General features: G+C 51.9%; 1 protein-coding gene across 1 annotated transcript; it reads right to left on the reverse strand.

Annotated features, from left to right (window-relative positions):
- Positions 1-420: 420 nt before the first annotated feature.
- VPS16 (VPS16 core subunit of CORVET and HOPS complexes) lies at positions 421-25,829 on the reverse strand. Its single transcript, XM_062203947.1, has 24 exons — positions 25,690-25,829; positions 9,774-9,862; positions 9,386-9,483; positions 9,173-9,301; positions 8,951-9,095; positions 8,721-8,836; positions 8,500-8,622; positions 8,317-8,372; positions 7,910-7,999; positions 7,700-7,794; positions 7,497-7,573; positions 6,916-7,047; positions 6,695-6,822; positions 6,553-6,588; positions 6,273-6,381; positions 5,969-6,103; positions 5,765-5,873; positions 5,576-5,673; positions 5,385-5,492; positions 4,989-5,066; positions 4,727-4,896; positions 4,549-4,645; positions 3,743-3,846; positions 421-3,625 (listed from the first exon to the last, which is right to left on the reverse strand). The coding sequence occupies exons 1-24, from the start codon at positions 25,740-25,742 to the stop codon at positions 3,481-3,483; spliced, it is 2,520 nt and encodes an 839-aa protein (XP_062059931.1). The 5' UTR covers positions 25,743-25,829; the 3' UTR covers positions 421-3,480.
- Positions 25,830-25,885: the final 56 nt, after the last annotated feature.

Here is a 25,885-nt window from a genome sequence, read left to right on the forward strand (position 1 = left end):
AGCAAGACAATAAGACAGAAAGTCAAAGCAAAGGAGAGCCAAGTGCCTTCGTGGGCTACTTTTCAACTCCAAGGGTCATTTGCTGGGGTTTTGTACCTAAAAGAGACAGGACATACAGTCCTTTTAAACTGAGCAGGTGTCTTGCCCTGTGCTACCACAATATCCCAAGCTAGGAGAAGAAATGCTACCAGCTTTTCTGTCCCCAGCCCCCCAGTCCTGGCCCTTGCCCCAGTTCTATCCCTATCCCCTGGACAAGGCCAGGCCTGCCCACCACCGTAGGCACCTGGCCTGCTGTACTACTTGCTCAGGGTTCACTAATGTACACATTTTACACTAATCTCAATTGAGCAATAAAACAAAGTCCTAGTTCTGATGTTTAATACCAATATTTAGACGTATTTGAAAGCCAAATTTACACTTAAGATTTTTTTCATTTCATTGTATACAGATTTTCCCTGAAAAGAAAAAAAATTACAAACATATAATGAACTCTAGGTAACAGATTACATTCTGAAGTATTTAGGCAGAGGTGTGCTGGTGTCTGGAACTTACTTTGAAATGTATCAAAAAAGCCAGGTGTATAGAGGGATGGATAGATGGACAAGTATGTGATGAAACAAGTAAAATGTTACTGCGTTCACTGTATAAGTACCCAAAATCACTTTTAATTACAACTTTCCTTGCAGACAATTCCAAGGCTTCTCCATATGCACACACTTCTAATAAAGTGGAAATCACTATGTTTGTATAAATTTATCATTGTTAAAAGTTCTCTTGGGGCTGGTGCTGTGGTGTAGCAGGTAAAACCATTGCCTTCAGGGCCAGCATTCCACATGGGCTCCGGTTCTAGTCCTGGCTGCTCCACTTCCGATTCAGTTCTCTGCCATGGCCTGGGAAAGCAGTGGAATATGGCCCAAGTCCTTGGGCCCCTGCACCCACATGGGAGACCCAGAGGAAGCTCCTGGCTCCTGGCTTTGGATCGGTGTAGCTCCTGCCATTAAGGCCATCTGGGGAGTGAACCAGTGGATGGAAGACCTCTCTCTCTGCCTCTGCCTCTCTGTAACTCAAATAAATAAATTAGGCCAGCACCGCGGCTAACTTGGCTATCCTCCGCCTGTGGTGCCGGCACCCCGGGTTCTAGTCCTGATCAGAGCGCTGGATTCTGTCTCTGTTACTCCTCTTCCAGTCCAGCTCTCTGCTGTGGCCCGGAAGTGCAGTGGAGGATGGCCCAAGTGCTTGGGCCCTGCACCCGCATGGGAGACCAGGAGGAATTAGGGGGTGAACCAATGGAAGGAAGACCTTTCTAACTCTGTAAAAAAAAAAAAATCATCCCTCCAAATGTAAATCTTTATCAACACATCAAATAAATAAATTTTAAAAAAGTTCTCACACAGTTCTGAAACGTCATATGTGCAGTCTGTAATGCCTGTATAGTGTATGAGGGAACGTGTGGTATGTTACTTAGGGGATATAGGCTTTTTATTGTTGCACATTCTTTAAAAATTTTGTTCATTTTATTTGGATGGGGAGAGAGGGGAAGAGGGGGAAGAGGGGGAAAGAGAGAGAGAGAGAGAGAATCTTCCATCTACTGGTTCACTCCCCAGATGCCTACAACAGCCAGGGTAGAGCTAGGCTGAAGCCAGGCACCTGGAACTCTATCCTGGCCACCCATGTGGGTGGCAGGGGAACCAAGAACTTAAACCATCAGCAGCTGCCTCCCAGGATGTGCACTAGCGGGAAGCTGGATCAGAAACAGAGTAGCTGGGACTGGAACCAGGCACTCTGATGTGAGATGCGGGCACCCCAAGCAGCAATTTACTTGCTTTGCCACACACCTGCCCCTTTCCAAAGAGGAAAGACTGTGGTCTGATAACAACTCTTTGTCATTAAGAACTGGAAAGGCTGGAGAAAATATTTTTAAAAGCATCAAAGCACTACCAAGGGCAATGAGGAACTCTGGGACCAAGAATGGGGAGGAAAAGTCCAGAATGATGAGCCCAGTGTTGAGAATCTGTTCCTTAGAGGTGTCTGCTGATTCCAGAAAGCTGGCCCTATTTCCAGAACCATGCAGTTCACCCCTAGGACCCAGCCACCATGCTGTAGGTACCCCAGGTTCTGGCGTTCTGGCCGACAGCTAAACAACGAGCTTCACTGCCAGACGTGTAAGCAAGCCTTCAGTTGGTTTCAGCCCTAGCTTAGGTAATCCCCAAGCTTTGAGTCTCACAGCTGATGTCCTAGACTTTGTGGAGCAGACACAAACCATCCCTCTTGTGTCCTGTTCAATGTCTTGACCCACACAATAAATAGTGAGCATAACAAATGGTGGTTTTATAATTTGATTTATAACCCCGTGGAGGATTTTCACAAATTTAAGTTTACATATCTAAAAAAAAGGAAAGGAAAAGGAATACTACCAGGTCCTGAGTCTCTTTTTAAAAGCAGTCAGCCCTTTGAGTGTGAAGCTCTGGTGAGGCCTGCTCTCTGGGCTTTGGTTTCCTACTTGACAAAAGGGGGCCACACAAGGAAAAGGCAGTGCCCTCAGTGTTGGGTGGGGGTGCTGGGACATGAAGCCACAGTGCACGGGAGTGTGGACAGAGGCTGGAGACAGGGAGGGCACGGAGCCACGAAAGGCCCTACTGACTGGGGGAGGAGGGAGCTGGGTCTCCAGTGTGTAGTTCCCTTCTTTGGTAGAACTGATGTCTTCCTTGCTCTCCTCTCACGCCTGGAGACCACTCAAGAATCACTTACAGCTGTTCAGTGGGCAAGGGGCCCAAAGCCCTTCCTCTGACCCCCACTGCTCACGGGCCTCTCACTAGTCCGATCCTTGGGGCACAGCCAAACAGGACCTTGCCTCAGGCTCCCCTGCTCACAGACCCCTATTCCGGTTGGAGCGCAGCTGGCCTGGGAGTCAAATTCCAGTTCCGCCACCCGTTTGCCCTTACCAGCCTCCGGGGGCCTCAAGTTCCTCTATCATCAAATGGGGTGACGTTGCCTATCTCACAGGGCTGTCACATAGAATAAATAAAGTCAGAAGGGTAAAGGGTTTGGCATGGCTCGTGTGTGTGTGTGTGTGTACACATATGTAATTCTTTTCAGTGTGGTTCCTGGGGAACTGGTACTTGAGCCTGCACCGTCTCTCCCCTAGATCTTCCCAGGGCAGTGAGCTTCAGAGAGCTCTCCCTGGTAGCTTTGTGGAGACGGATAGGTCTCTAGCAGGTACAGCTGGAGAAGCCCCCACCTCCCGCTCCAACACAAACATGTGGAGGTTTGCTGTGGTGTCTGTGCCCTCAGCTTGCTTTTGCTTAGGCTGGACCGCATAGGAGAAGAACCTCAAGTACCCCAACTTTATTTACAACCAGACATGCTCCCCCCGCTCAGTTCTCAGCCTTGTTCTGGGGGTGGAGCTGGACAGTGACCCTTCTGCCAAGCCCAGAAGCGTCACAGCGAGAAGCCCCGGCTTGGGGAGTTGCACAGGGAGTGCTACTTCTTCTGGGCTTGTGCTCTGGCCCGTTGAATCTTGTCAGCTGTGGCCCCATCCGTGGCTCCGGTGCAGTGGGACAACACGAGGCTCAGCTCAGCCTCGTTCCGGTGCTCGATGGCCACATCTGCAGCCTGAGCCACGTCCCTGTAGTTTGAGCAGCAGGGAGGAGACTGTGTCAGGACATCCAAGAGCACAAGCTCGGACTACTATCAGCCCACTGGCTCAGCCCCCCACCACCCACGGGATCTTCAGCTGACGTACCCAACAAGAAGCAGAGCCTTGACCTTCTGCTCAGGGCCCACGCGGGAAGCATACTTCTTGGCTTCATATTTGTTATGTTGTTTCATGCAGATCTCCACAAAGGGCTTGGCAGGAGAGGGAAGAGGTGGAGGAAGAAGATAAGGCATGGCCTTCCCATCTACTGTCTGATGAGCAAAACCTCCTGAGGGGCTCACTGTCCATACATATTTTATACAACCATTGGTATGTGTGACCCCTGCCCCTCCCATGAGCGTAGTCGTGATCTCACCACTCTTAGGGAAGAAATAGCCTAAGTAGAAGACCTGTTAGAACACTGAGACCAATTCTTTTCAAGCTTCTACTCCTCTGTCCACCACTACTCCCTCCCAACAGGTGCTTCCTGCCATCTGCCCTCTCAGGTCCTATGTTTTCTCTCATGACTGCCTCACTAAACCCTCCCTCCACCCTCAGGACCACCTGCCACAGAAAGCAAACACCCTCAAGAGCTTTCCCTGCCTCACAGGTGCACCCCTGCGGGCCCTCTCCAGCTCTGGCTCAAACAGACTTCCCCTGAGGCACACAGGGTCCTCTGTAGCCCTCCTTGGGAAAAGCTTTTCATTCTCCTTCCTCTCCTCATTGGCAGGCAGACTTGGGCCACCCTCCAGGGCATCCAACACCAGATGGTGTCTTCCCACCAACGTGTGTACCCACGAAGCACTTGCTGAATAGGTGCACGAATAGGCCATCCTGCTTGGCACCTTGCCTGTCCCCTCCCTAGGACTACCCTACCCTCACTGCAGGTGGCTGGAGGGGAGGCGCCATCTTACCAGGTAGCCAATGGGCGACTTCTTGCTCTTGGAAAACTTCTCCAGCTCCTCCCAGTCCTCTAGCTCTGCCAGGGCAGTCAGCTTCAGCCACCACAGCCTGCGGGAAAGCTGGGTTTGGGGGGGCTGCAGGACAGGTAGGTCATCCCAGGACTTACGTGTGGCCTAGGCCCTCAACTACCTTTTGTCAGGAATGCGGAAGTCACGTGCCAATTGCTCTGCGCGCTTGTTGTGGCCACCAAGGATAAGAGTGGTGACCGTGTCGTGTAGAGACAGGTCTAGGAATCGGCCCCCTAGCTCATCTTCTAGGCGCCGCTGAAGCCGGAGGAGGCGCATTTGGTCTTCTGTGGCCTGGGGACCCAGATGAGGAAGGTCAGGATGAGAAGGCCAAAGGAGGAGGACCAGGAGGGGAGTAGAGACGGTTAGAAAAAAGTGGGCCAAACCTTGGCTGCAAACTCGTTCTTGGCCTTGTAGAAGGCATCAGCTGCTGTCTGCAGAGCTGCTACCCGCCCCTCGATCCGCTACAACAAAGAGGGAGGCTGGAGCTCACACAGCACAGGCCCCAGGCCCTCCCAGCCCAGGCTACAGTTTCCTCCTTGATGCTCGTGTCCAGGGTCAACAGGGCCAACCGTACCCACTATGTGCACAGCTCTGATGTCCCAGTGGGATGCTCACTTCTCGAAGGTCAACCCCCATCTTGGCCTCCATCTTCCTATACTCTCCCCTCAACAGTGAGGACCAGATGGGGTGTGCATCAAACACAAAGGACTGGACTTTTGGAGGAGGAACCGACCAGTAGCCCCAGACCACAGGCCCTGCCCGCCCCATAGACCTCAGACCTCTTCTGCAGCATAGCTGGCTCGGATGTGGAAGCTGCCCAGTTCCTGGTGATTGTCATCCTGATTATAAAGGTCCTTCAGCGTCTCTAGCTCCTGATGCTTACAGAACTGGGGCACAGGTAGGTGATTAGTCAGCAGAAACAACCCAAGGGCTCGGGAGGCTCCATCTCCACCCTGTCCACCACACACACCTGTCGATACAAACTCAGAGCCATGGGCTGGTTCCGAAGCGTCATGAAAAAATCTCCGCGGTTCAGCTCATTCTTCAGGTGCAGCAACACCGTGAACACTGTGGGACAGGACGGTGGGGTGGGGACTCCAGCCCAGCCCCTTGTTCAGCCAAGAGGCCACAGCCTTGCCCTCATCCAAACCTTACGCACCCAGGTCAGTGTCCCCACTCTCAATGGCCTTGTTCAGTGCCAGTTTGCTCCTTTTCATCTTTAGGAGAAGGGGTACCTGTTCTCCTGAGCGTGGCTCATACTCTAGGAGCTGTGGGGTGGGAGGGAAGGCAAAGAGGAGCTGATGTGGGGCCCTCAAACACCCCCAAAGACCCTGAATGTCTGGGGAGAGCGGGGCGCTCACACCTTGATGGCCAGCTCCGTGCGGCCACAGCCATAGGCCCGCGCAGCAATGTCGGAGTAAGAGACGCCAGGCGTGTCCCCCAGTTTCTGGTTAATGGCTCGGGCAACATCTTCATCTGACACATCTTTCTGTTGCACCTGCAATATGGGAGGGAGGGGCGTCACACACACCTGGCTGTCATGTCTCACTCCCTGTCCCCACAGGCCCTGGATCAGACCCCACCCCTTCAGTTCTACACTTTATTTCTATACTTTACTAGTTCCCAGAATCCTCCAAATGCCCTTGGACATCATCCCACATGCTTGCCTTGTAGCAGGCCCAGTGAGCCAGGATCCTGCTGACGCCCTGTACTTCAGGAAGGCGCAGGTACTCGCAGATCTGGATGGCCAGCGGGTAAAGCCTCCGCAACACTAGTCTATGCAGGCCAGAGGGTCAGAAAAAGGGGGGGTCTGGGGGTGAGGGGACAGAGGGGCCCCAGGTATCCTAATTCCCAGACATGGGTCAGGAGCAGTGACCACTGACCTCACCAACGCTGCAATGCCCACCCACTTACAGCCCTCCTTACAACATCCTGGGCTTGCTATACCTGTCCAGCAGCACCTGGATGGTAAGCTGCTTGTATCTGTATTTTCTTTGGTTAAGGATCCAGCCGGGGGATAAGCCCTATGTGCCAAGGACCTATAGACCACTCCTGGCTGTCAGCACCCTTCTGGCATGCATGAGGATACTGGCTGTAGGTGAGAGGGATCCCGATGTGGTAGTCGCGAACAGCATTGAGCACTCGCAGGTCCTGACACATGCGCACAAAGCTGTCGGGTGGAAATCTGTCCAGGAAACACTTTCCAAAGGACGCCGCCTGAGAAAAGCCAGAGGGCAACAGGAAACAACTTCCCCTGGTGCTTCTCACACCCCCTTCCCGGCATCCTCAAGCCCTGCCCTCCAGGCCAACCCTGAGCAGACTCTTCTGCATGTCGGGACGGTGCTCATGCCCCGCGGCCTCAATGCACTGCTGCACGGCCTGTGTCAGCTGCCCCAGTTCCTGGATCTCCCGCAGGTATTCATCCGCCTTCTGGCTTTCTTTCTAGGGGGAAGGGCCAGGGATGTAGCGTGAGAACAGAGACATCTCTACACCTGGCCCCCTGCCCTTCAGGACTGTGGTTCAAACAGGCCACTGTGAAGGGGCTGCACAGACACCTAAACCTCCCCCTGGCCCACTAGACCCACCAGAGGTATCCAGAGATCACCCCAACTTACGCCACAACTGCCTGTTGTGGGGCCTTGAGACCTCCCAGTAGTAGCCCTGGCTTATGGGCTGGGGACAGTGGGGACACCCTGCCTCTTGCCAGAACCATATGAAGGACACTGTCACTTCTGTCCAGCTCAGCCATCCCTCTCCAGCCCAGCCAAGTGTCTGCCAGTCCTGCCCACTCCCCCTGACAGGCGGCACCTGGCTGTGGCCACACAGTGGGCTGGTCAGGGAAGCAGAAGGAGGGGAGCCACCGGGGCCTGGGAGGAAGCCCAGGGCTTTACCTCATACTCCTTTTGGGCTTCCAACAGCAGAGCTCCAGGGGCCATCGAGGCAATTTTGAAGATCTCCTCACTGGCCGCTGGGGGAGGGAGTTAGTGAGTGGGGGCGGGGGCGGGGAAGCCCCAGGTGCCCCCAGAGCTCCCTTACCCTGCCCGAGGCACTAGCCCAGAGCAGCTGGATTCTATGTGCCCTGGGAGGGCCTCACCTGGAACCTCATGCAGGAACTCGTGGGTGCTGCGAGAGAAGATGCGGACCCCGTCGAGTTCAGGCACCAGGTAAGAGTCCTCATCCAGCACGAACCTGAGCTTGGTCAAGGCTATTACGAGCACCCAGAGATGGAGCAGCGCAAGTAACAAACTACTCACCCCGGCTCCTCACCCCTACCCCACACTGCACAAGCAGCTTCCAAGGATACTGGATGCTCTCAGGTGCGTCGCCCACTACCATCAGCCGCCTCTCCCAGGCTACCACAACGGCCCTTTCCTTGCTGCGAGGACGGGTGCACCTGCAGGCAGCAGCGTGCGTGTGGGACCCACAGGCATGTCTCCCACATCACTGCTTGCGTCCTTTGCTTTAGGACAGCCCTGCAGCCCATTCCTCTGACCACAGCCTGACCTGTCTGCTTCCTTCTTACCCCTGCAGCTTCGGCTCACAAGGGCAGCCACGGCCCACACAGGACAATGGTGTCCTTCAAGTATGTACTGGCAGAGGAGGGAAGATCCAAGTGCCACTTGGCTTGGCCACGAGTCAGGACAAATAAGGTGTCCCAGGAAACAATGCCACGTGCCACTGCCACCCCCAGCGCAACACCAGCAATCTCACCAGACCATCTGCTTCGGGGGTGCCCTGATGTTGCAGTTAAACTCACACAGCTTCTCCTGAAAGGATATGGGGATGTCATGCTGCTGACCTAGGCGTCATGAGTCTGGTGGCAAAGCCCCTCTCCTCCCCCACAGACCTTTCCTGAACAAGGTGTGGTGCCCCCGTGTTGTCCCAGGATCACACCTTGAGTGATGCCGTCCCCATCCAGATATAGCCCGTGTCTGTGAAAAGCGCCAGGTGCCGGTAGGTGAAGGAGACAGCCATCTGCAGGAAGCTGCTCACTCCTGGGGCCAGGCCAGGGGGCGTCTGGGGTGAGGGCAGGGAGGACATCACATACTGACTTCCCAGGGCCTTGCCCCTGCCTTCCCTGCCCCTTCCATTTCATTCCCACTCAGGGTCCTTACCACCATGGAGCAGGTTGCATGGTCCAGGAGGTACAGATCAGGCCCCATGGCCAGAAGAATGTGTGCAACTCGGTCCTGGCACAGTGTGGTCCAGCAGGAGGGTGCACTTTGCAAACCTGGGATCGGGGAGGAAACCACCTCAGGGACCCCAGCTTCTGTCCTCATTAGTTCCACAGTCAGGAGTCACATCTGGGGGTGCTAAGTGGCTTTCTTGGTAAGTCAGAGCTCACCAGGCACCTCTGGCATCCGGCGGAGTTTGAGGTCACCCACATTGGCACTGAGGGTGAAGCGATGGGCCCCTGTGAGGATGGCCACTCCGGAACCAAACTCGGTATGAAAGATCCGGGCATCCAGAACCCGATTCTGGAGCACCTCCTGGGGAGAGAGGCCACGGGTTGAGGGAGCCACAGGGTCAGAAGCTTACCTGCTTTCCTGGCCCCAGTGGCCCTTACATTGCCCATGCTGAAGTGTCTCCGGAAGTCGCCGTGAAGCCCGTACACCAGCACTGCACCATCTTCCTGCACGCACAGCAGCTCCTCCTCCGCCGACCAGCCCAGGGACACCACAGGCCCGCTCTTCCACTACAGAGACAGGTTCCTGAGATGTCCTCGGGACAAGGGAGCCTTGCCCAGCCCCCAGCGCCAAGGACAGTCAGAAACGCTCACCAGCAGGCTGGCTAGGGGCACGCCGGAAGCAGAGTAGATCTCAAGCACTGGCCGCAGGCTGGCAGCTTTCTCCTTCCGCCAGGGGTTCCTTAGCAGCGCTGCAGTTGGAGAACAGACCTGCTGTCCGAACTCCCCAGGACCTCCCCAGCCAGAGGAATGTGTGCCACTCGGGCCTGGCGCAGTGTGGTCCAGCACAGCCTCAGGGAGTGGCTCTGCAGGCCCACGGCATGTGAACAGGCCTCACACCATGAGAGGCAGGTTTTTTGAGAACTGTAAGTAAAGGCACCTCAGCAGGGGGAATGGGGGATGGCAGCAAGGCCCCCGGGAATTGAGGGCCTCGAGACCATCCCATGGTCCAGGAGCATGCAGTGGTGGAGGGGTAACATACCAATGGGACCCCCATAGGGTGCAGCGGCCACCAGACAGTCCCTGAGTTCCTCCTTCAGGTCCCAGTCCATGCTGTACAGCTCATATTTCCTGCCAAAAGAGACAAGCAGAGATCAGCCTCCCTGCGGCCCTGAAGCTGGGAGCCGTGAACTCCAGAGGAATTCCTAAAGCCTCCACTTGTCCTCCACGGGGCAGCAGTGGAGGTCTCCCATCCCCCAGGAGGCACGGTCGGGGAAGAAGACTGGAAGCTGTTAGCCCAACGAATGATGGGCATGCCTAAGGACAGCACGCGAGGGAGCAAACTGTGTTGCCGAGGAAGGCTGTGGTTCTTGGGGCAGGTGCCCAAGATGGACAGAAGCTCCTGAGAAAGGTTGCTTATGTGCACAAAGAGAGAACCAGGGTGGGATGGCTGCCGTGGGCCAGCATCAACAGGAGAGTGCCTCTCAGGGAAGTGAGCCTCTCTTGTTTCTGCTTCTTAACCGTCAGTCAGGTTGTGGCCTTTACTTGCAGGGCTCCAGCTCAAAACTTGTTGATGATGGACTCAGCTCTAGAGGCACCGAGCCAGCAGTGCCTGAAAGACACCGACAAGCTCTTCCGTGAGATGCTGTCACGCTGTGAATACCTGTCACATGAGAGGTAGGGACGAGGTGGCTGCATCTGAGACGTGCATGCATCATAAGAGGATGGAGGCGAGGGCTTGAGGCGTGCTGTCACCTGCTGTTGGGAAGCAGGGAAAGGGGGACAGCAGAAGGGCAGAGACGGCGTGGGCACTATTCCGGGAGGCCAAGAGAAGACAGTGTTACAGGAGAGTGCTTTGGCTAGCACTTCCTTCTCACTGATGATCAGGAAGATGCCACTGTTACCTTCTACCTGAACGCTCAATTATTTTGGCTCTAGCAAAAATAATTTAAAGAGAAAAAAAGAATAAAGAGGTTTATATTTTGGAAAAAGAACAAGATTATTACTACAGGGCGGGCATCCCTAATCTGAAATCTGAAATCAAAAACTTTCTGAATGTCTTGGATTTAGGATTTGTAGATTAGCAACATTCAATCAGTAAAGTCTATGCAAATGTCCTAAAATATGAAAAATTCCGAAATCTGAAACACTTCTAGTTCAAGCCCTTTGGATAAAGGATACTGAACTTGTATTTGCAAATAATGTGATTGTCTACTTAGAAAATACAAAGCAGGCTGGCGCTGTGGCTCACTAGGCTAATCCTCCGCCTGCGGTGCCGGCACCCCAGGTTCTAGTCCTGGTGAGGGTGCCGGATTCTGTCCCAGTTGCTCCTCTTCCAGTCCAGCTCTCTGCTGTGGCCCAGGAAGGCAGTGGAGGATGGCCCAAGTGCTTGGGCCCTGCACCCACATGGGAGACCAGGAGGAAGCACCCGGCTCCTGGCTTCAAATTGGTGCAGTGCACCGGCTGCAACACGCTGGCCGTAGCGGCCACTTGAGGGGTGAACCAACGGAAAAAGGAAGACCTTTCTCTCTGTTTCTCTCTCTCACTGTCTAACTCTGCCTGTCAAAAAAAAAAAAAAAAAAAGAAAAGAAAAAGAAAAAAAAAAGAAAATACAAAGCAGTTTGTTGACCAACAAAAATCAATCTATTTTTATATCATAACAAGAATCAATCAGAAATAAAACTTTTTTTTTAAAGGATTTATTTATTTGCTTGAAAGGCAGAGTTACAGAGAGGCAGAGGCAGGGTGGGAGGAGGTCTTCCACCCACTGGTTCACTCCCCAGATGGCCGCAACGGCTGGAGCTGCACTAATCCAAAGCCAGAAGCCAGGAGCCAGGAGCCTCCTCTGGGTCTCCCATGTGGGCACAGAGGCCCAAGCACTTGGGCCATCTTCCACTGCTTTCCCAGGCCACATCAGAGATCTGGATCAGTAGTGGAACATCCAGGACTTGGACCAGCGCCCATATGGGATGCCGACTCCGGAAGCAGCGGCTTCACCAGCCATGCCATAGTGCCGGCCCCAGAAATATAACTTTTAAAAGATCCTAATCAGGGTAGGCATTGAGGTGTAGGGGTTAAGGCACAGGCTGGGATGCATGGATCCCATAATGGATTGCTGGTTGGAGTCCTGACTATTTTGCTTCTTGCTAACGTGTCCTGGGAGGCAGCAAAAGATATGGCTCAACTTCCTGGCCCCCTGTTACCAACAAAGTAGCCCTGATTGAGTTTTGGGTTCCTGGCTTTGGCTTGGCTCAGCCCTGGCTGTTGTAGGCATTTGGGGAGTGAACTAATGGATGGACAGTATCTCTCTCCCTCTCTTTCAACTAGATACAAATTTTTATGATGATTCTAATTGTGGTAGCAATACACTTTAAGATACCCAAGAATAAACCTAAAGAAAAATTTTACAAAATCAAAGTTTCCTCAAAGATAATGAAGACAAGGAGAAATAGTCCACAATTATCTGTGAAGAATCTTCAAAAAGTTCATGAAAAATGCACATAATGAAAAAACCATACATAATTTCTAAATTTTACACCAAAAATAAATTTATCTTTTAATTCCATTTTCCCAAACTTTTTTGAAATCTTCTTATGTAAATGCACAGAAATTCTAATAAAAACTCCCCCTCAATTTTTGTGGGGGAGAGGCATAAACTGATTCTAAAGTTAATCTAGGAAGGGAGAAGATGATAATCTGAAAGAGAAAATACTGGAAATATTTAAGAATATTTTGAAAAGAGGAGAACAGGTGAAGAGAACAAAGTTTAGAAAAGAACCTGGGGGGCCGGCGCTGTGGCTTAGGAGATAAAGCCACCGCCTGCAGTGCCAGTATCCCATATGGGCACCAGTTCAAGACCCAGCTGCTCCACTTCCAATCCAGCTCTCTGCTATGGCCTGGGAAAGCAGCAGAAGATGGTCCAAGTCCTTGGGCCCCTGCACCCACGTGGGAGACCTGGAAGAAGCTCCTGACTCTAGCTTTGGATCGGCATAGCTCTGGCCATTGCGACCAACTGGGGAGTGAACCGTCAGATGGAAGACCTCTCTCTCTCTCTCTGCCTCTCCTTCGCTCTCTGTGTAATTCTAACTTTCAAATAAGTAAATAAATCTTAAAAAAAAAAAAAAAAGAGAGAGAGAGAAGAGAAAATTAAAGAAAAGAACCTGGAAATTGAGCATACACTAGAAATGGCCCAAGTGCTTGGGCCTTTGCCACCCATGTGGGAGATCTGGATGGATGGAGTTCCCGTTCCTGGCTTCAGCCTGGCCCAGACCTGGCAGTTAAGGCCATTTGGAGAGTGAAACAGCAGATGGAAGATCTCTCTCTGTGTCTCCCCCATCCTTCTGTTGCTCTGCCTTTCAAATAAATAAATCTTTTTTTTTAAAGGATGGCATTTCAAACTAGGACAAATTAATACTGGAAATGAGACAATGGGCCACATGGGAAGAACTACAATAAATACAATTTCATTACTTAGTCTCTAAAGTAAAGTATCTTACAGGTGTAATTAAATATTTAAATGTTAAACTAATGACAATACCTAGCCTAGCCTCAAACGTCCTTGCCATCGGGGGTGTGAACCATTGGATGGAAGATCTCTGTTCCTCTGTCTCTCTGTCTCTCTCTCGGTCACGCTGACTTTCAAATAAATAAGCCTTTAAAAAAAAAAAAAATGAAGATGGGAGCGGGTACCGTGCTGCAGCGGGTTAAAAGCCCTGGTCTGTAGCGCCAGCATCCCATATGGGTGCCCGTTCCAGTCCTGGCTGCTCCACTTCCAATCCAGCTCCCTGATGATGCACCTGAGAAAGCAGCGGAGGATGGCCCAAATCTTTGGGCCCCTGCACCCACGTGAGAGACCTGAAAGAAGCTCCTGGCTTCAGATTGGTTCAGCTCCAGCTGTTGCAGCTGGGGAGTGAACCAGTGGATGGAAGACCTCTTTCTCTCTCTTTCTATAACTCTTCCAAATAAATAAATCTTTTTTTTTTAAATGAAGGTATACATCCTTTGATTTAGAGAAAACCTGGAAAAAAACCTCTAAATGCCATTCTAAGGATAAACTATGCTATGCCTACTCAGGGGGATATTATGTGGCCCCTAATACGCTGTTTTCTGACACAAAACTTGTAAGCTATACTGTCAAGTGAGAATGGTAATCATCACTGGATAGAAATCCATTTATGTAGTAATAATAATAAAAGCTGAGCTATTTTTGACAAGCATACTTTCCTTATACACACATAAATATATAGAAAAACACTCTGAGGCTTTCATACTAAGCCTGAGACAGTGGTTACCTCTGGGAGGGTGATGGATGGTGGGGGCAGCTAGGGGACTGTCCATTTTCATATTATGTATTTTGACCACGTTTGAATCTTTTACAACCCATAGCCATTTCTTTTGACATTTTGTCCCTAAAATAATTGGGTGAAAAATCTGATAAAATATCCACACAGACCTAGCATGCCAGCTGCCAGCTTACTTTCAGCTCCAAATGTACCTGTAGCACATGCATTGCGCTGCCAGCAGCAGCCCCGTAAGCATTTCTTCTTTGCAGTGAGCATTACCTTGCGCTCACTGCTCACGGCAGAGGGCACTGGGGAGACACTGTGTGGGAAGGGGTTCCTCCTGGGCTTCCAGCAGTGGCTGTCAGCCCGCAGAGAGGGTGTGAGGGCGCCTGGTGGTGCTGAGCCTCAGCCATGTGTCCAGAGAGCCTTGCCCACAAAACTTTCTCAGGCTCTCTGGCCAGACGTGGCATTCCAGGCTTCCTGCCCGCACAGGCCCACACTTCCTCTGCATGTCCAGATGCTTGGCCTCTGGCTGCAACCTGCCTGCACCCTAGGCGGTTTCTACTGACTTCCTGTGCACACCTGTCTACCCAGTCACTGGCTGGAGTTTGGCCTACGACAGTGCATGTTTCAGGTCTCTTGCCTACACCAGTAGACCCACTCCTACTGCACGCCCACACTCCAGGCTACTAGTTGCACCTTGCCTGCATCCCTGTTGCATCTTACTTGTCCAATATTGTGGACCAATTTTGGTCTTGCCACACTGGCCAACTTTTCTGCAGGAGCTGTGACCATATTTTCTCCAATGAGGTCTAAACCTCAGTCTTGGGAGAGGCCCTTCCCTTTCAAGTTTGTCATTTCTTGGGTACTCTTCCTCTACCCTAGCCTATCTATGAAGTTTTCTTATGTCCTATACTTTTTTTAAAGATTTATTTATTTGAAAGGCAGAGTTAAAGAGAGGCAGAGGCAGAGACAGAAAGAGGTCTTCTATCTGCTGGTTCACTCCCCAATTGGCCACAACGGCCGGAGCCACACCGATCCAAAGCCAGGAGCTTCTTCTGGATCTCCCACGTGGGTGCAGGGGCCCAAGGACTTGGGCCATATTCCATTGCTTTCCCAGGCCATAGCACAGAGCTGGATTGAAAGTGGAGCAGCCAGGACTTGAACTGATGCCCATAGGGATGCCAGTGCTGCAGGTGCCAGCCATACCCACTATGCCACAGTGCTGGCCCCATGTCTTACACTCCTTTATCACAGTAATTCTTTACATTAACTTTCCCAGTTTAATTTCTGGACTAGATCCAGACTGATAGGGACTTGGTACGGGGAGTGGTCCCTGGAGACAGACTCCAAAGGATGGCATTTGGATACTGGTTTAGTGTTGAGCTCTCTGCCAGTGAGAAACAGTTGCCAGTAACCCTCTGTATGCAGCAGCATCACAATGCAGCAAGCCTGCAGGTAACTGTGATGAAGCAGCAACAGAGATATGTGCTTTGAGAGTGACTTTAACATACAACTCCAAGGCACTGGTGACGACTACAAGGACTCTGGTATGAGCTGGATTGTTTTGTTTCTTAAAAAAATGTTTGTTTACTTATTTTCATATGATTGAAAGGTGGGAGGGCAGGGAGAGGGAAGGAGAGAGAGAAATCTTTCATCCACTTCCCAATTTTTTTTTTTTTTTTTGACAGGCAGAGTGGATAGTGAGAGAGAGAGAGAGAGAGAGAGAGAGAGGAAGGTCTTCCTTTTTGCCGTTGGTTCACCCTCCAATGGCCGCTGTGGACGGCACATCTCGCTGATCCGAAGCCAGGAGCCAGGTGCTTCTCCTGGTCTCCCTTGTGGGTGCAGGGCCCGAGCACTTGGGCCATCCTCCACTGCCTTCCCGGGCCATAGCAGAGAGCTGGCCTGGAAGAGGAGCAACCGGGATAGAGTCCGGCGCCCCAAAAGGGACTAGAACCCGGTGTGCCGGCGCTGCAAGGCGGAGGATTAGCCTGTTGAGCCACGGTGCCGGCCCCAAATGTTTACAATAGCCGGGGCTAGACTAGGTCAAAGCCAAGAGCCTAGAACTCCATCTGGGTCTCCCACATGGGTAGCAGGGGCCCAAGCACTTGGGCCATCCTCTGCTGCCACCAGGATGCATCAGCAGGAAGCTGGCTTGGAAGTGGAGTAGCTGGGACTCTAACCAGCACTCTACATGGGATGCAGGGGTCCCACGCAGTGGTTTAACCCCTGCACCACCATGCCTAAAAACAATCTCAGGTGCTTAAAACAATCTCAGGTCCATTAAATTTCAGCTCAAGCCATAGTCTGAGGAGCAAAAAACTCCTATAATGTCCCTAAGAGAATCTCTTAGTTCCCATAGCCACACAGCTGTTATTGCTGAAAATCAAACACAAAATTTGTGTGGGTTCCTGAACTACAACAGCTGAATTCTCTAACATGCAATTTTTCATGTAAAAGATTAGTAAGGTACTGATCAGGAAACAATGGGATCCTAAAACTCGGCAGGGGGAGATCTAGTTAGATGTAGATGAAACTGGTTTTAGACTGCAAGCCATTCTGAGCTTCTCACCAGTGGAAGCGGCAGCCTTGTGTGAGGAGACCAGCCTTCCTCTGCTTGAAAACCTTAGGGTCACCTCCTTTGCTGTCGAGGTCTTGGAAGTCTCCCTGTCCAAGGCTGGCCTAGCTAACACTGCTGACTGCTTCATCTGTCAACAGCAGAGACTAACACATGGCTTCAATATGGCACCATTCCCGGGGGCCCAGCCTGCAAGTTGATTACATTGGGCCTCTTCCGTTCTGCAGGGCGCAGAGATTTGTCCTCATTGGATCAGATAAATAATCGGGATGCGAATTTGCCTTTCCTGCCTGTAATACGTCTGCCAGCACCCACCATCTGTGGATTTACAGAATGCTTTATCTACCATCATGGCACTATGCAAAGTACTAAATACAATCAACAACTTCATTTCATAGCAAAGAAACTGCTGCTATGAGCTTAGGGCCATAGAATCAACTGGCCTTGCCATACAACCCAATACCCACAAGTGGCTAACCTAAAACTACCAGCCGGTTGGGAGACAACATCCTTCAAAGGATGGGGCTGTGTCTTACAGAGGCCATTATTATTATTATTATTATTATTATTATTATTATTTTGACAGGCAGAGTGGATAGTGAGAGAGAGAGAAAGACAGAGAGAAAGGTCTTCCTTTTTGCCGTTGGTTCACCCTCCAATGGCTGCTGCGGCTGGCGCATCGTGCTGATCCGAAGCCAGGAGCTAGGTGCTTCTCCTGGTCTCCCATGCGGGTGCGGGGCCCAAGCACTTGGGTCATCCTCCACTGCCTTCCCGGGCCATAGCAGAGAGCTGGCCTGGAAGAGGGGCAACCGGGATAGAATCCAACACCCCCAACCAGGACTAGAACCCGGTGTGCCGGCGCCGCAAGGCGGAGGATTAGCCTGTTAAGCCACGGCGTCGGCCATAGAGAGGCCATTATATGACACTGTCTCTTCCGGTGAGAATACACAGGACCTAGAATCAAGAGGTGGGAGTGGCTCCTCTCACTATTCCACCTAGTAACCATCTGATCAAAATGTTACTTCCAGTCCCATTAACTTTGAGATCTGTCATCTTGAAGAGCTTAGACCTCAAGGGGAAAAGCCTTCTACAGGAGGCATAATAATGAAATTATTGAACTGGAACAAGAAAATGCCTCTTTGCCATTTTGGGCTCCTTATGCCACTGAACCAAGAGGCTTACAAAATGGGGCCAATCTACTGGTTGATTACAATGGGGAAATAGAACTGCTGCTACCTTATGGAGGTAAAGGCTGTGTCTGGAACCCAAGAAATCCTCTGAGGGCATCTCTGAGTATTTCCATGCCCAAAAGCAAAGCCCAGTGAAAAATTTCAACAGCCAAAAAAAAAAAAAAATCAGAATAACAGAATAATGAAGGCTTTGGTCACCCACTAGCTAACAAAACCACAGCAGTGGAGGAGCTTGCTGAGGGCAGAGATATATAGGATGGGGAGTTGAAGGGAAGCTGAAGATACTACCTATGACCTGGTGATCAACCATAGAAATGAAGACTGTAGTCACCCTGAGTATTTCCTCTATGTCTGCTACACGCAGGTTACATGCATGTGTTTTTATGTACATACTAGCCATTATCGTCTCTTTCCCACCCATTTTAATTTTATATGTAAATTATTGGAAGATAACTTTCCAAGTTGGATTTTACTGGGACCATGACTCAATGTGAGGGGTAATTAATGCAGTGATGGAGGAAGATTAAGTTTGTATTTCTTCTCCTTTGAGGCACAAGTTCTTTTCTTGTAGAATGGCAGTATCCTGTTAGGCAGGAGCAGAGTTGCTGTGCCGTAAAGGAGTTAAAAAAAAAAATGTATGCAGAAGCATCTGTGGTAGCTGAGTAGCCATAGGGTAGACAGCTCCAGTTATCAACGTGTTGCCCGGCTGCAAAGGCACCCTTCGCTAGGAGCCCAGAAGTGAGTGGGTTGAGCTTTCTCAGCAGAGGGCGCTGTAGGACAGTGCAGGAGGCAGAGGCCCTTCTGCCCCTGGGCAGCCACATGGTCAGCAGTGTGAGGGGAAGTGCTCTGCCCTAACCGAGCACCCAGAACACACAGTCCCTTGCTGGCCTCCCAGCCTGGGCTCGGGCAGGTGGCCACCGCTCTGCAGTCTTCTCCACACAGACATTGTTCACACTATTGCTCCCATTTGGTGGCAGGTCCACACGCTTGACCACCAGCAGCAGCTCACAACTGCCTCATCTGTACCCAGGAGAGCTGCTTCCTGGTCACCCAGTGACTGTGGGTCCATTCTGGCCAGTGTTCCAGGGAGCCAGGCTCAGATAAGGCCTGTGGTGTGTCCACTGCAGTGACAGGATGTCACTGTGAACAGCGTGGTTAGACTGGGGTAGGTTGTCAGTGGGAAGAGAGAAAATGAAACAAGTATAGATGAGGGGGAGCTTCAGTCTCTTAGTTGGAGGCTGGGGAGAGTCGGGGTGAGGAAGAAGGACCGGTGAGAAACTTGTGCATGTGCTTGACATTTCCATCCCTGCTCTTGGAGGCAAATATGGCAAATGGTGGAAAATAACATGGGGCAGTGTTCTTGACATGTTCCCACAGCAAATAGACACACATGGATGCATGTTAAATTATACATGGAATTCCCAAGACTCACGCCAGACATAATGGGGGCCTGGCCCAGGAACCTGTGTGCAGCCAGAGGGTCCTGCACAATAGCTGGAGAAACCCTGTGGCTGAGGAGGGTCTGGGCACTGGCATGTGCCTCCAGAGATGGAGGGAGTCAGGGCTGTGGCTGCATGGTGGCAGAAAACACAGCAGGAGGGTCTGCTCAGGGGAAGCCCAGGCAGTCATGGGATGGTTTCCAGGTCTCTAGGAAGCATGGCTGAAGTCAGATGCTGGGGGGTTAGGAGCAAAGAAGCTTCAATTTTCAGAATTTCTTTCTTTTTTTTTTTTTTTTGACAGGCAGAGTGGACAGTGAGAGAGAGAGAGACAGAAAGGTCTTCCTTTGCCGTTGGTTCACCCTCCAATGGCCGCAGCGGTAGCGCGCTGCGGCCGGCGCACCGCGCTGTTCCGATGGCAGGAGCCAGGTGCTTATCCTGGTCTCCCATGGGGTGCAGAGCCCAAACACTTGGGCCATCCTCCACTGCACTCCCTGGCCACAGCAGAGAGCTGGCCTGGAAGAGGGGCAACCGGGACAGGATCGGTGCCCCGACCGGGACTAGAACCCGATGTGCCGGCGCCGCAAGGCGGAGGATTAGCCTGTTGAGCCACGGCGCCGGCCAGAATTTCTAAAATATTTTCATTGTTCACAACTGTTCCTTTACGTAATGTTAGAAAGTACAGCCGTGTGCTGAGTGATTCCACACAGTGGGACTGTGGAGCCCAGCAGGGGCTGGCGGCTGTGGCTCTGTGGTACTCCCAACCTGCCTGCTCTGTGACCCTCAGCAGCCTGGGTACAGGCACAGAGACGGTGCAAGGAAGCTGTGCTGGACCAGGCAGGACAAAGGAGGAAGGCTGGTAGGGAAGAGGCAAGGGAAAACGGAAGTGCTGACTGTGGCTGTCCTCCAGGCCGGTCGGGGAGGGAACTCTACACGTGGATGGGGTTGTGTGTGTGGCCTCACAGAGGAGGGCGCTGAGAAGCTTAAGGACAAGACCATCAGGAGGGCTCGGGGTACCCACGTAGACAGGAGCTTGCGGTCAGACTTAGCCTCTCAGAAAAGCCACACCCACACACAGAGAGGCCAGCTACATCTTTCCCCTCCTCTCCCCGGCCCCAGAGTGGAACTCTCCGCAGCCGCAGCCATGGACCCTGGGTGCTAACACCCGGAAATCACTAAGCAGAGGCCTTCTGGTGGCCTCTGTGCCAGCCCCCTGCAGGAAACAGAGAAGAAATCCCAGAGGCATTCCTGCTGGAGAAGCGCGGCCCATCAGGGTGTGAGAAGAGCCCTCGTGTGAAAACAGCTCGGGCAGCAGGCCACTGGCAAGAAGCACATCAGGTCTAGCCTCTGGTTATAACCCAGTGGTGGCAAAACCCCCATGCCCAAAAGAGAGTCCTGTCTCAAAAACGAATACTACCAAAGAACTCTGGGGGATTACTGCTAGGAATGTAAAAAGGTGCAGTGTCTGCTATGGAAGACAGTATGGTAGTCCGCAAAAGATTAAGCACACCAGGATCCAGCAATTCCCTTTCTGGGAATGCTCTCGAAAGGATGCACAGCAGAGCCCGAGAGAGGCAGAGCACACCCGTGCTCACAGCAGCATCCTTCACACTAGCCAGGGGTCCACTGATGGGTGAACGGATAAGCATAAGGTGGTCTCAGATGAATGGAATATTACTCAGCCTTGAAAAGGGGGGACATGACAACATGGGCTACAACATGGATGACCCATGAGGACATTGTGCTAAGTGACATAAGCCAGTCACAAAAAGACAAAAACTGTACAATTCCACTTATGTGACGTACCTGGAGTCGTCAAATTCAGAGATGTAAAGTGGAATGGTGAGTGCCAGGTGCTGGTAGAGAGGGGAAGGGCTAGTTACTGTCCACTAAGTACAGAGTTTCAGTTTTGCAAGATGAAAGGTTTGAGATCGTGGTACACTATTGTGAATATACTTAACACCATTAAACTACACAGTCAAAGTGATGAAGATGGTAGATTTTTTTTTTGACAGGCAGAGTGGACAGTGAGAGAGAGAGACAGAGAGAAAGGTCTTCCTTTTCCTTGGCTCACCCTCCAGTGACCTCTGCGGATGGCACGCTGCGGCCAGCGCACCACGCTGATCCGAAGCCAGAAGCCAGGTGCTTCCTCCTGGTCTCCCATGCAGGTGCAGGGCCCAAGCACTTGGGCCATCCTCTACTGCCTTCCCGGGCCATAGCAGAGAGCTGGACTAGAAGAGGAGCAACCGGGACAGAATCCGGTACCCCGACCAGGACTAGAGCCCGGTATGCTGGTGCCGCAGGCGGAGGATTAGCCTATTGAGCCACGGCACTGGCCGAAGATGGTAGATTTTACAATATGTATATTTAACCACAATTTTTAGAAAGTTTATACTTACATATGCAAAAAAGCAAAATAAAGTAAACATGTAAGTATCAGAATAATCTAAAAGTATTTTCAGGAATTTATAATGTATCCTTATTCTCTTCTACCATGAACACATTTCTAAAGTGACACTCAGTGTGTTCAAAACCAAGGTCCTGCCTCCCCCCAAATTCGCTCTTCCTTTCTCAAGATTTTAAGTCAAAAACCCAAGTCCTCCTTGATTCTCTGCTCTTCCTCCTCCCCACCAAGTGCAGTAACCCAACCTCCTTCCATTTCGCCTCCTTCTCTCGGTCTCCACCATCACCATCTCAGTGCTCACCACCCTCAAACTGTTCCTGCTCTGTTCCACCAAGCTCCTATCAGTCTCCCTTGCTTGCTCCTTCCCATTTGCTCTCCCTACTGCCTCTGGAAGGAACTTAAAACACTGCTCCCCTGCCCTGCAAATTCAGTGACATCAACCTTTGAAGACCCTTTAATTTAGGTTTCCCACGTCCGTCAGATAAAGGTGGCCTGCAGGCCCCGAAGGGTATGACCTCACAGGAAGGGCTGCAGCCTCATCTCCTGTCCTGCCCCTGCTGCCTTAGGCTTTCCAGCTACAAGGGCTCTCTTTTGTCCCTGGGGATGCCGCCATCCTTCCTGCCTCAGGACCTTTGTCTATGTTCTTCTCCATCCCACTCCCTGCACCCAAGTCTACTCATCCCCTGGATGGGGAATTATCATTTTTAAAATTTTTTTCAGAAAGCCTTCTCTACCTCTGACCCCTCAGTGCTATATGCGCTCTTAGGCTGTATGTTCCTGTATCTTCCCTTCATAGTGGTTATGATCCAACAAATACTGGTTGTCAACTGTCTCGCCTGCTGGCTTTCAGCTTTATCAGGGTAGGCAGGGTCTGTGTCTGCTAAGGGTTGGGCCAAATTAACTAACAGGATTAGCCTAAATTGCATTCTTAGGATAAAAATGGAGACCCACAGAACTGGTCACCACTGCATCTCTGCTTTCCCGAATTCAGTGAGTTCTCCACAACACTGCTTCCAATGCAAAAGATCCCTGTCCTGCAGGCGGGCCTTGACATGCAACATCTGCCACCTCTTTTGTCATCCAGTCACACACGTGAACATGGGCTAAGTCCTGGCTATGCACACACAGGAACAAAACCGAACACCTGCCCTTACAGCATTTCCACTCTGGTGGAGCAGCTAGAATATGTTCTTACATATTTCTGTTAAACAACAAAACAAAGGCCGGCGCCACGGCTCACTAGGCTAATCCTCTGCCTGCGGCGCCAGTACCCCGAGTTCTAGTCCTGGTTGCTTCTCTTCCAGGCCAGCTCTCTGCTGTGGCCCGGGAGGGCAGTGGAGGATGGCCCAAGTGCTTGGGCCCTGCACCCGCATGGGAGACCAGGAGGAAGCACCTGGCTCCTGGCTTCGGATCAGTGCAGCGCCGGCTGTGGTAGCCATTTGAGGGGTGAACTAACAGAAGGAAGACCTTTCTCTCTCTCTCTCTCTCTCTCTCTCTCTCTCCCCGACTGTCTAACTCTGCCTGTCAAAAACAAAACAAAACAAAACAAAACAAAACAAAACAAAACAATTCTACAGGACTGTCTGGGCTCGAATCCTGGCTCTACTACATCCTAGCTGTGTGTGGCCGGGCCTCTCCTTTGTGTCTCAGCTTCCTCATCAATTAGATGAGGCTAATGATGCCCATAGAGTTGGGAGACCTCAGCAAGTTAATAGCCATAAAGTACTTAGCACAGGTCCAGTACGTAAGAAATGCTCAGCATCTGTTGCCAACTGTCACCATAGGTTTCCTCTGCAGCAGGACTTAAGATCCGTACTCCTTGCTAGGAGGACAGCATAGGTGAGGGTAGGTTTGCCATTCAGGTCTTTTCTATGGCTTGCACTCAGCACTTCTGTTCTTTTAAAACTTTGCTGGTACGTCAGCAAAGCTAAGACTTGATATGACAAGCAGGAGCTCTGCAGTCGTGCAGTCACTGCCTTCAGTACTCTCTGATTTTTAATAAACCTGGGTAGGCAACACATATTTTTGAAAGTAACCAAATTAAAATCAATATTTTAAAAAGTAAATGCTGTGTCAGCTAGCTGCTGTGCAAACACCAAATGACACACTACCTTTGTCAGTTCCTATCCCTTCATCACTGACATGTGGGAAGTTGTTTCCTAACCCACTTTTTTTTTTTTTTTGACAGGCAGAGTGGACAGTGAGAGAGAGAGAGAGACAGAGAGAAAGGTCTTCCTTTTACCGTTGGTTCACCCTCCAATGGCTGCTACGGCCAGCACACCGTGCTGATCCGATGGCAGGAGCCAGGTGCTTCTCCTGGTCTCCCATGCGGTGCAGGGCCCAAGCACTTGGGCCATCTTCCACTGCACTCCCGGGCCACAGCAGAGAGCTGGCCTGGAAGAGGGGCAACCGGGATAGAATCCGGCACTCCGACCGGGACTAGAACCTGGTGTGCCAGCGCCGCAAGGCGGAGGATTAGCCTACTGAGCCACGGCGCCGGCCCTAATCCACTTTTAACCAGGGTTTTTGCAACTTTTTCATATGGCATAGGCATATTTCTAAGAGAGAATTATAAACAAACAACACACACAACAGACTGCTAAAAATTACCACAAGGCATTTGCCCCTCTGAAGAGTACATCAAACATTACATTTAAAAGTGTTAAGAAATGAATGAGACTAGGATACAGCTTCACTAGCACAAAGACCCCGAAGTAACAACTTTGTGATCTTTGGTTGCAATGAATACAATACTTTTCAAAAGCTACTGGGCAACTATTACAGAGCAGGTGCTCTTAAAAATAAGTTTTGGGGCTGGCGCTGTGGCTCACTAGGCTAATCCTCTGCCTTGCGGCGCCGGCACACCGGGTTCTAGTCCCGGTAGGGGCACCGATCCTGTCCCGGTTGCCCCTCTTCCAGGCCAGCTCTCTGCCATGGCCCGGGAGTGCAGTGGAGGATGGCCCAAGTGCTTGGGCCCTGTCCCCATGGGAGACCAGGAGAAGCACCTGGCTCCTGCCTTCGGATCAGCGTGGTGCGCCGGCCGCAGCACGCCGGCCGTGGTGGCCATTGGAGGGTGAACTAACGGCAAAGGAAGACCTTTCTCTCTGTCTCTCTCTCTCACTATCCACTCTGCCTGTCAAATAAATAAATAAATAAATAAGTTTTGGAGGTAAAGAGATGCCAGCATCGTGCTCTCAGCCTTCGAGGAGCATGGGTTAGCAAGAGAAACCTATGCAAATATTACCCCGCTGCATATAGGTAACAGAGCTTAGCACTGCGGTTTTTGGAGCCCCCAGGATTCTACTTGGGGAGGGTCAAGGAAAGTCCTGGAAAGAACCCTGGAACTAAGTCCTGAAGATGAGCAAGAACTCTTCCATGAGAGAAAATGGGAACTGTCAGTGCCCGCCGAAGGAACTACAGGCTGGTGCAAACCCAGGGGCCCATGAAACCTCACGCTGTGTCGCAGCCCTGTTACTCTGTGCAGCTAATACACAAATTTGGGTAGGAGAAAGGCAAATAAGGTTGCAGAGATACACAGAGGCCGACTGATGGATAAAGTTCCACGGGGAGTTTGTATTCTATCCTACAAGGAAGGGAAGGCACTGAAAAGTCCTAATCAGAGTCATGATGTGGTCGGGTGACACCCCAGAAAGATCCGTGGTTTGGGACCCTCCAACTCCCGTGACAGCTGCCGCGGGACTCGCGGACAACTCGTCCCCTTCTCCTTGCCCTGGTCAGCACCGTTACCCCGCCCGCCGTGCGACCCCGCCCCCCTCGGAGCGCCCCGAGGGTCTGCGTTCAGCAGCACTCGCCGGCAGGAGACTGGGCACTCGCTGTCACCTGCGGGCGGCCTCCCGCAACGCGATCCGAGCACCCCTCCGGAGGCTCACAGGCCTGGGCTTCCGGGTGGCCCCTGTGCTTGCCTCAGTTTCCTTCTCTGGAGCAAGGGAGAGCCCGGCTCCCTGCCCCCAGGCCGCCGAGCGTTAAGAGACAGCGCCGGCGGCTCCGCCCGGAGACTCCAGCAGGCGGGCAAACGGGGTAAGCCGGGCCGTGGGCGGGGCGTCTCACCGGTAAAAGGCAGAGTCCCCGAGTGGGTTCCAGTTCGCCGTGTAGCAGTCCATGGCTGGTGCAGGCGGTGGCTTAAGAAGCGCTAAGGGGACATCCACCCGGAGCGGGCCCCAGACCGGCACTTCCGCTTCCGCCCGTCTGGGTCACGTGCCGAGGCCACCATCGCGGCCATCACCACTGTGGGCAGCCGCACTTG

Source organism: Lepus europaeus, chromosome 10 (assembly GCF_033115175.1).
Source record: "Lepus europaeus isolate LE1 chromosome 10, mLepTim1.pri, whole genome shotgun sequence".
In the NCBI taxonomy this organism is placed as follows: domain Eukaryota; kingdom Metazoa; phylum Chordata; class Mammalia; order Lagomorpha; family Leporidae; genus Lepus; species Lepus europaeus.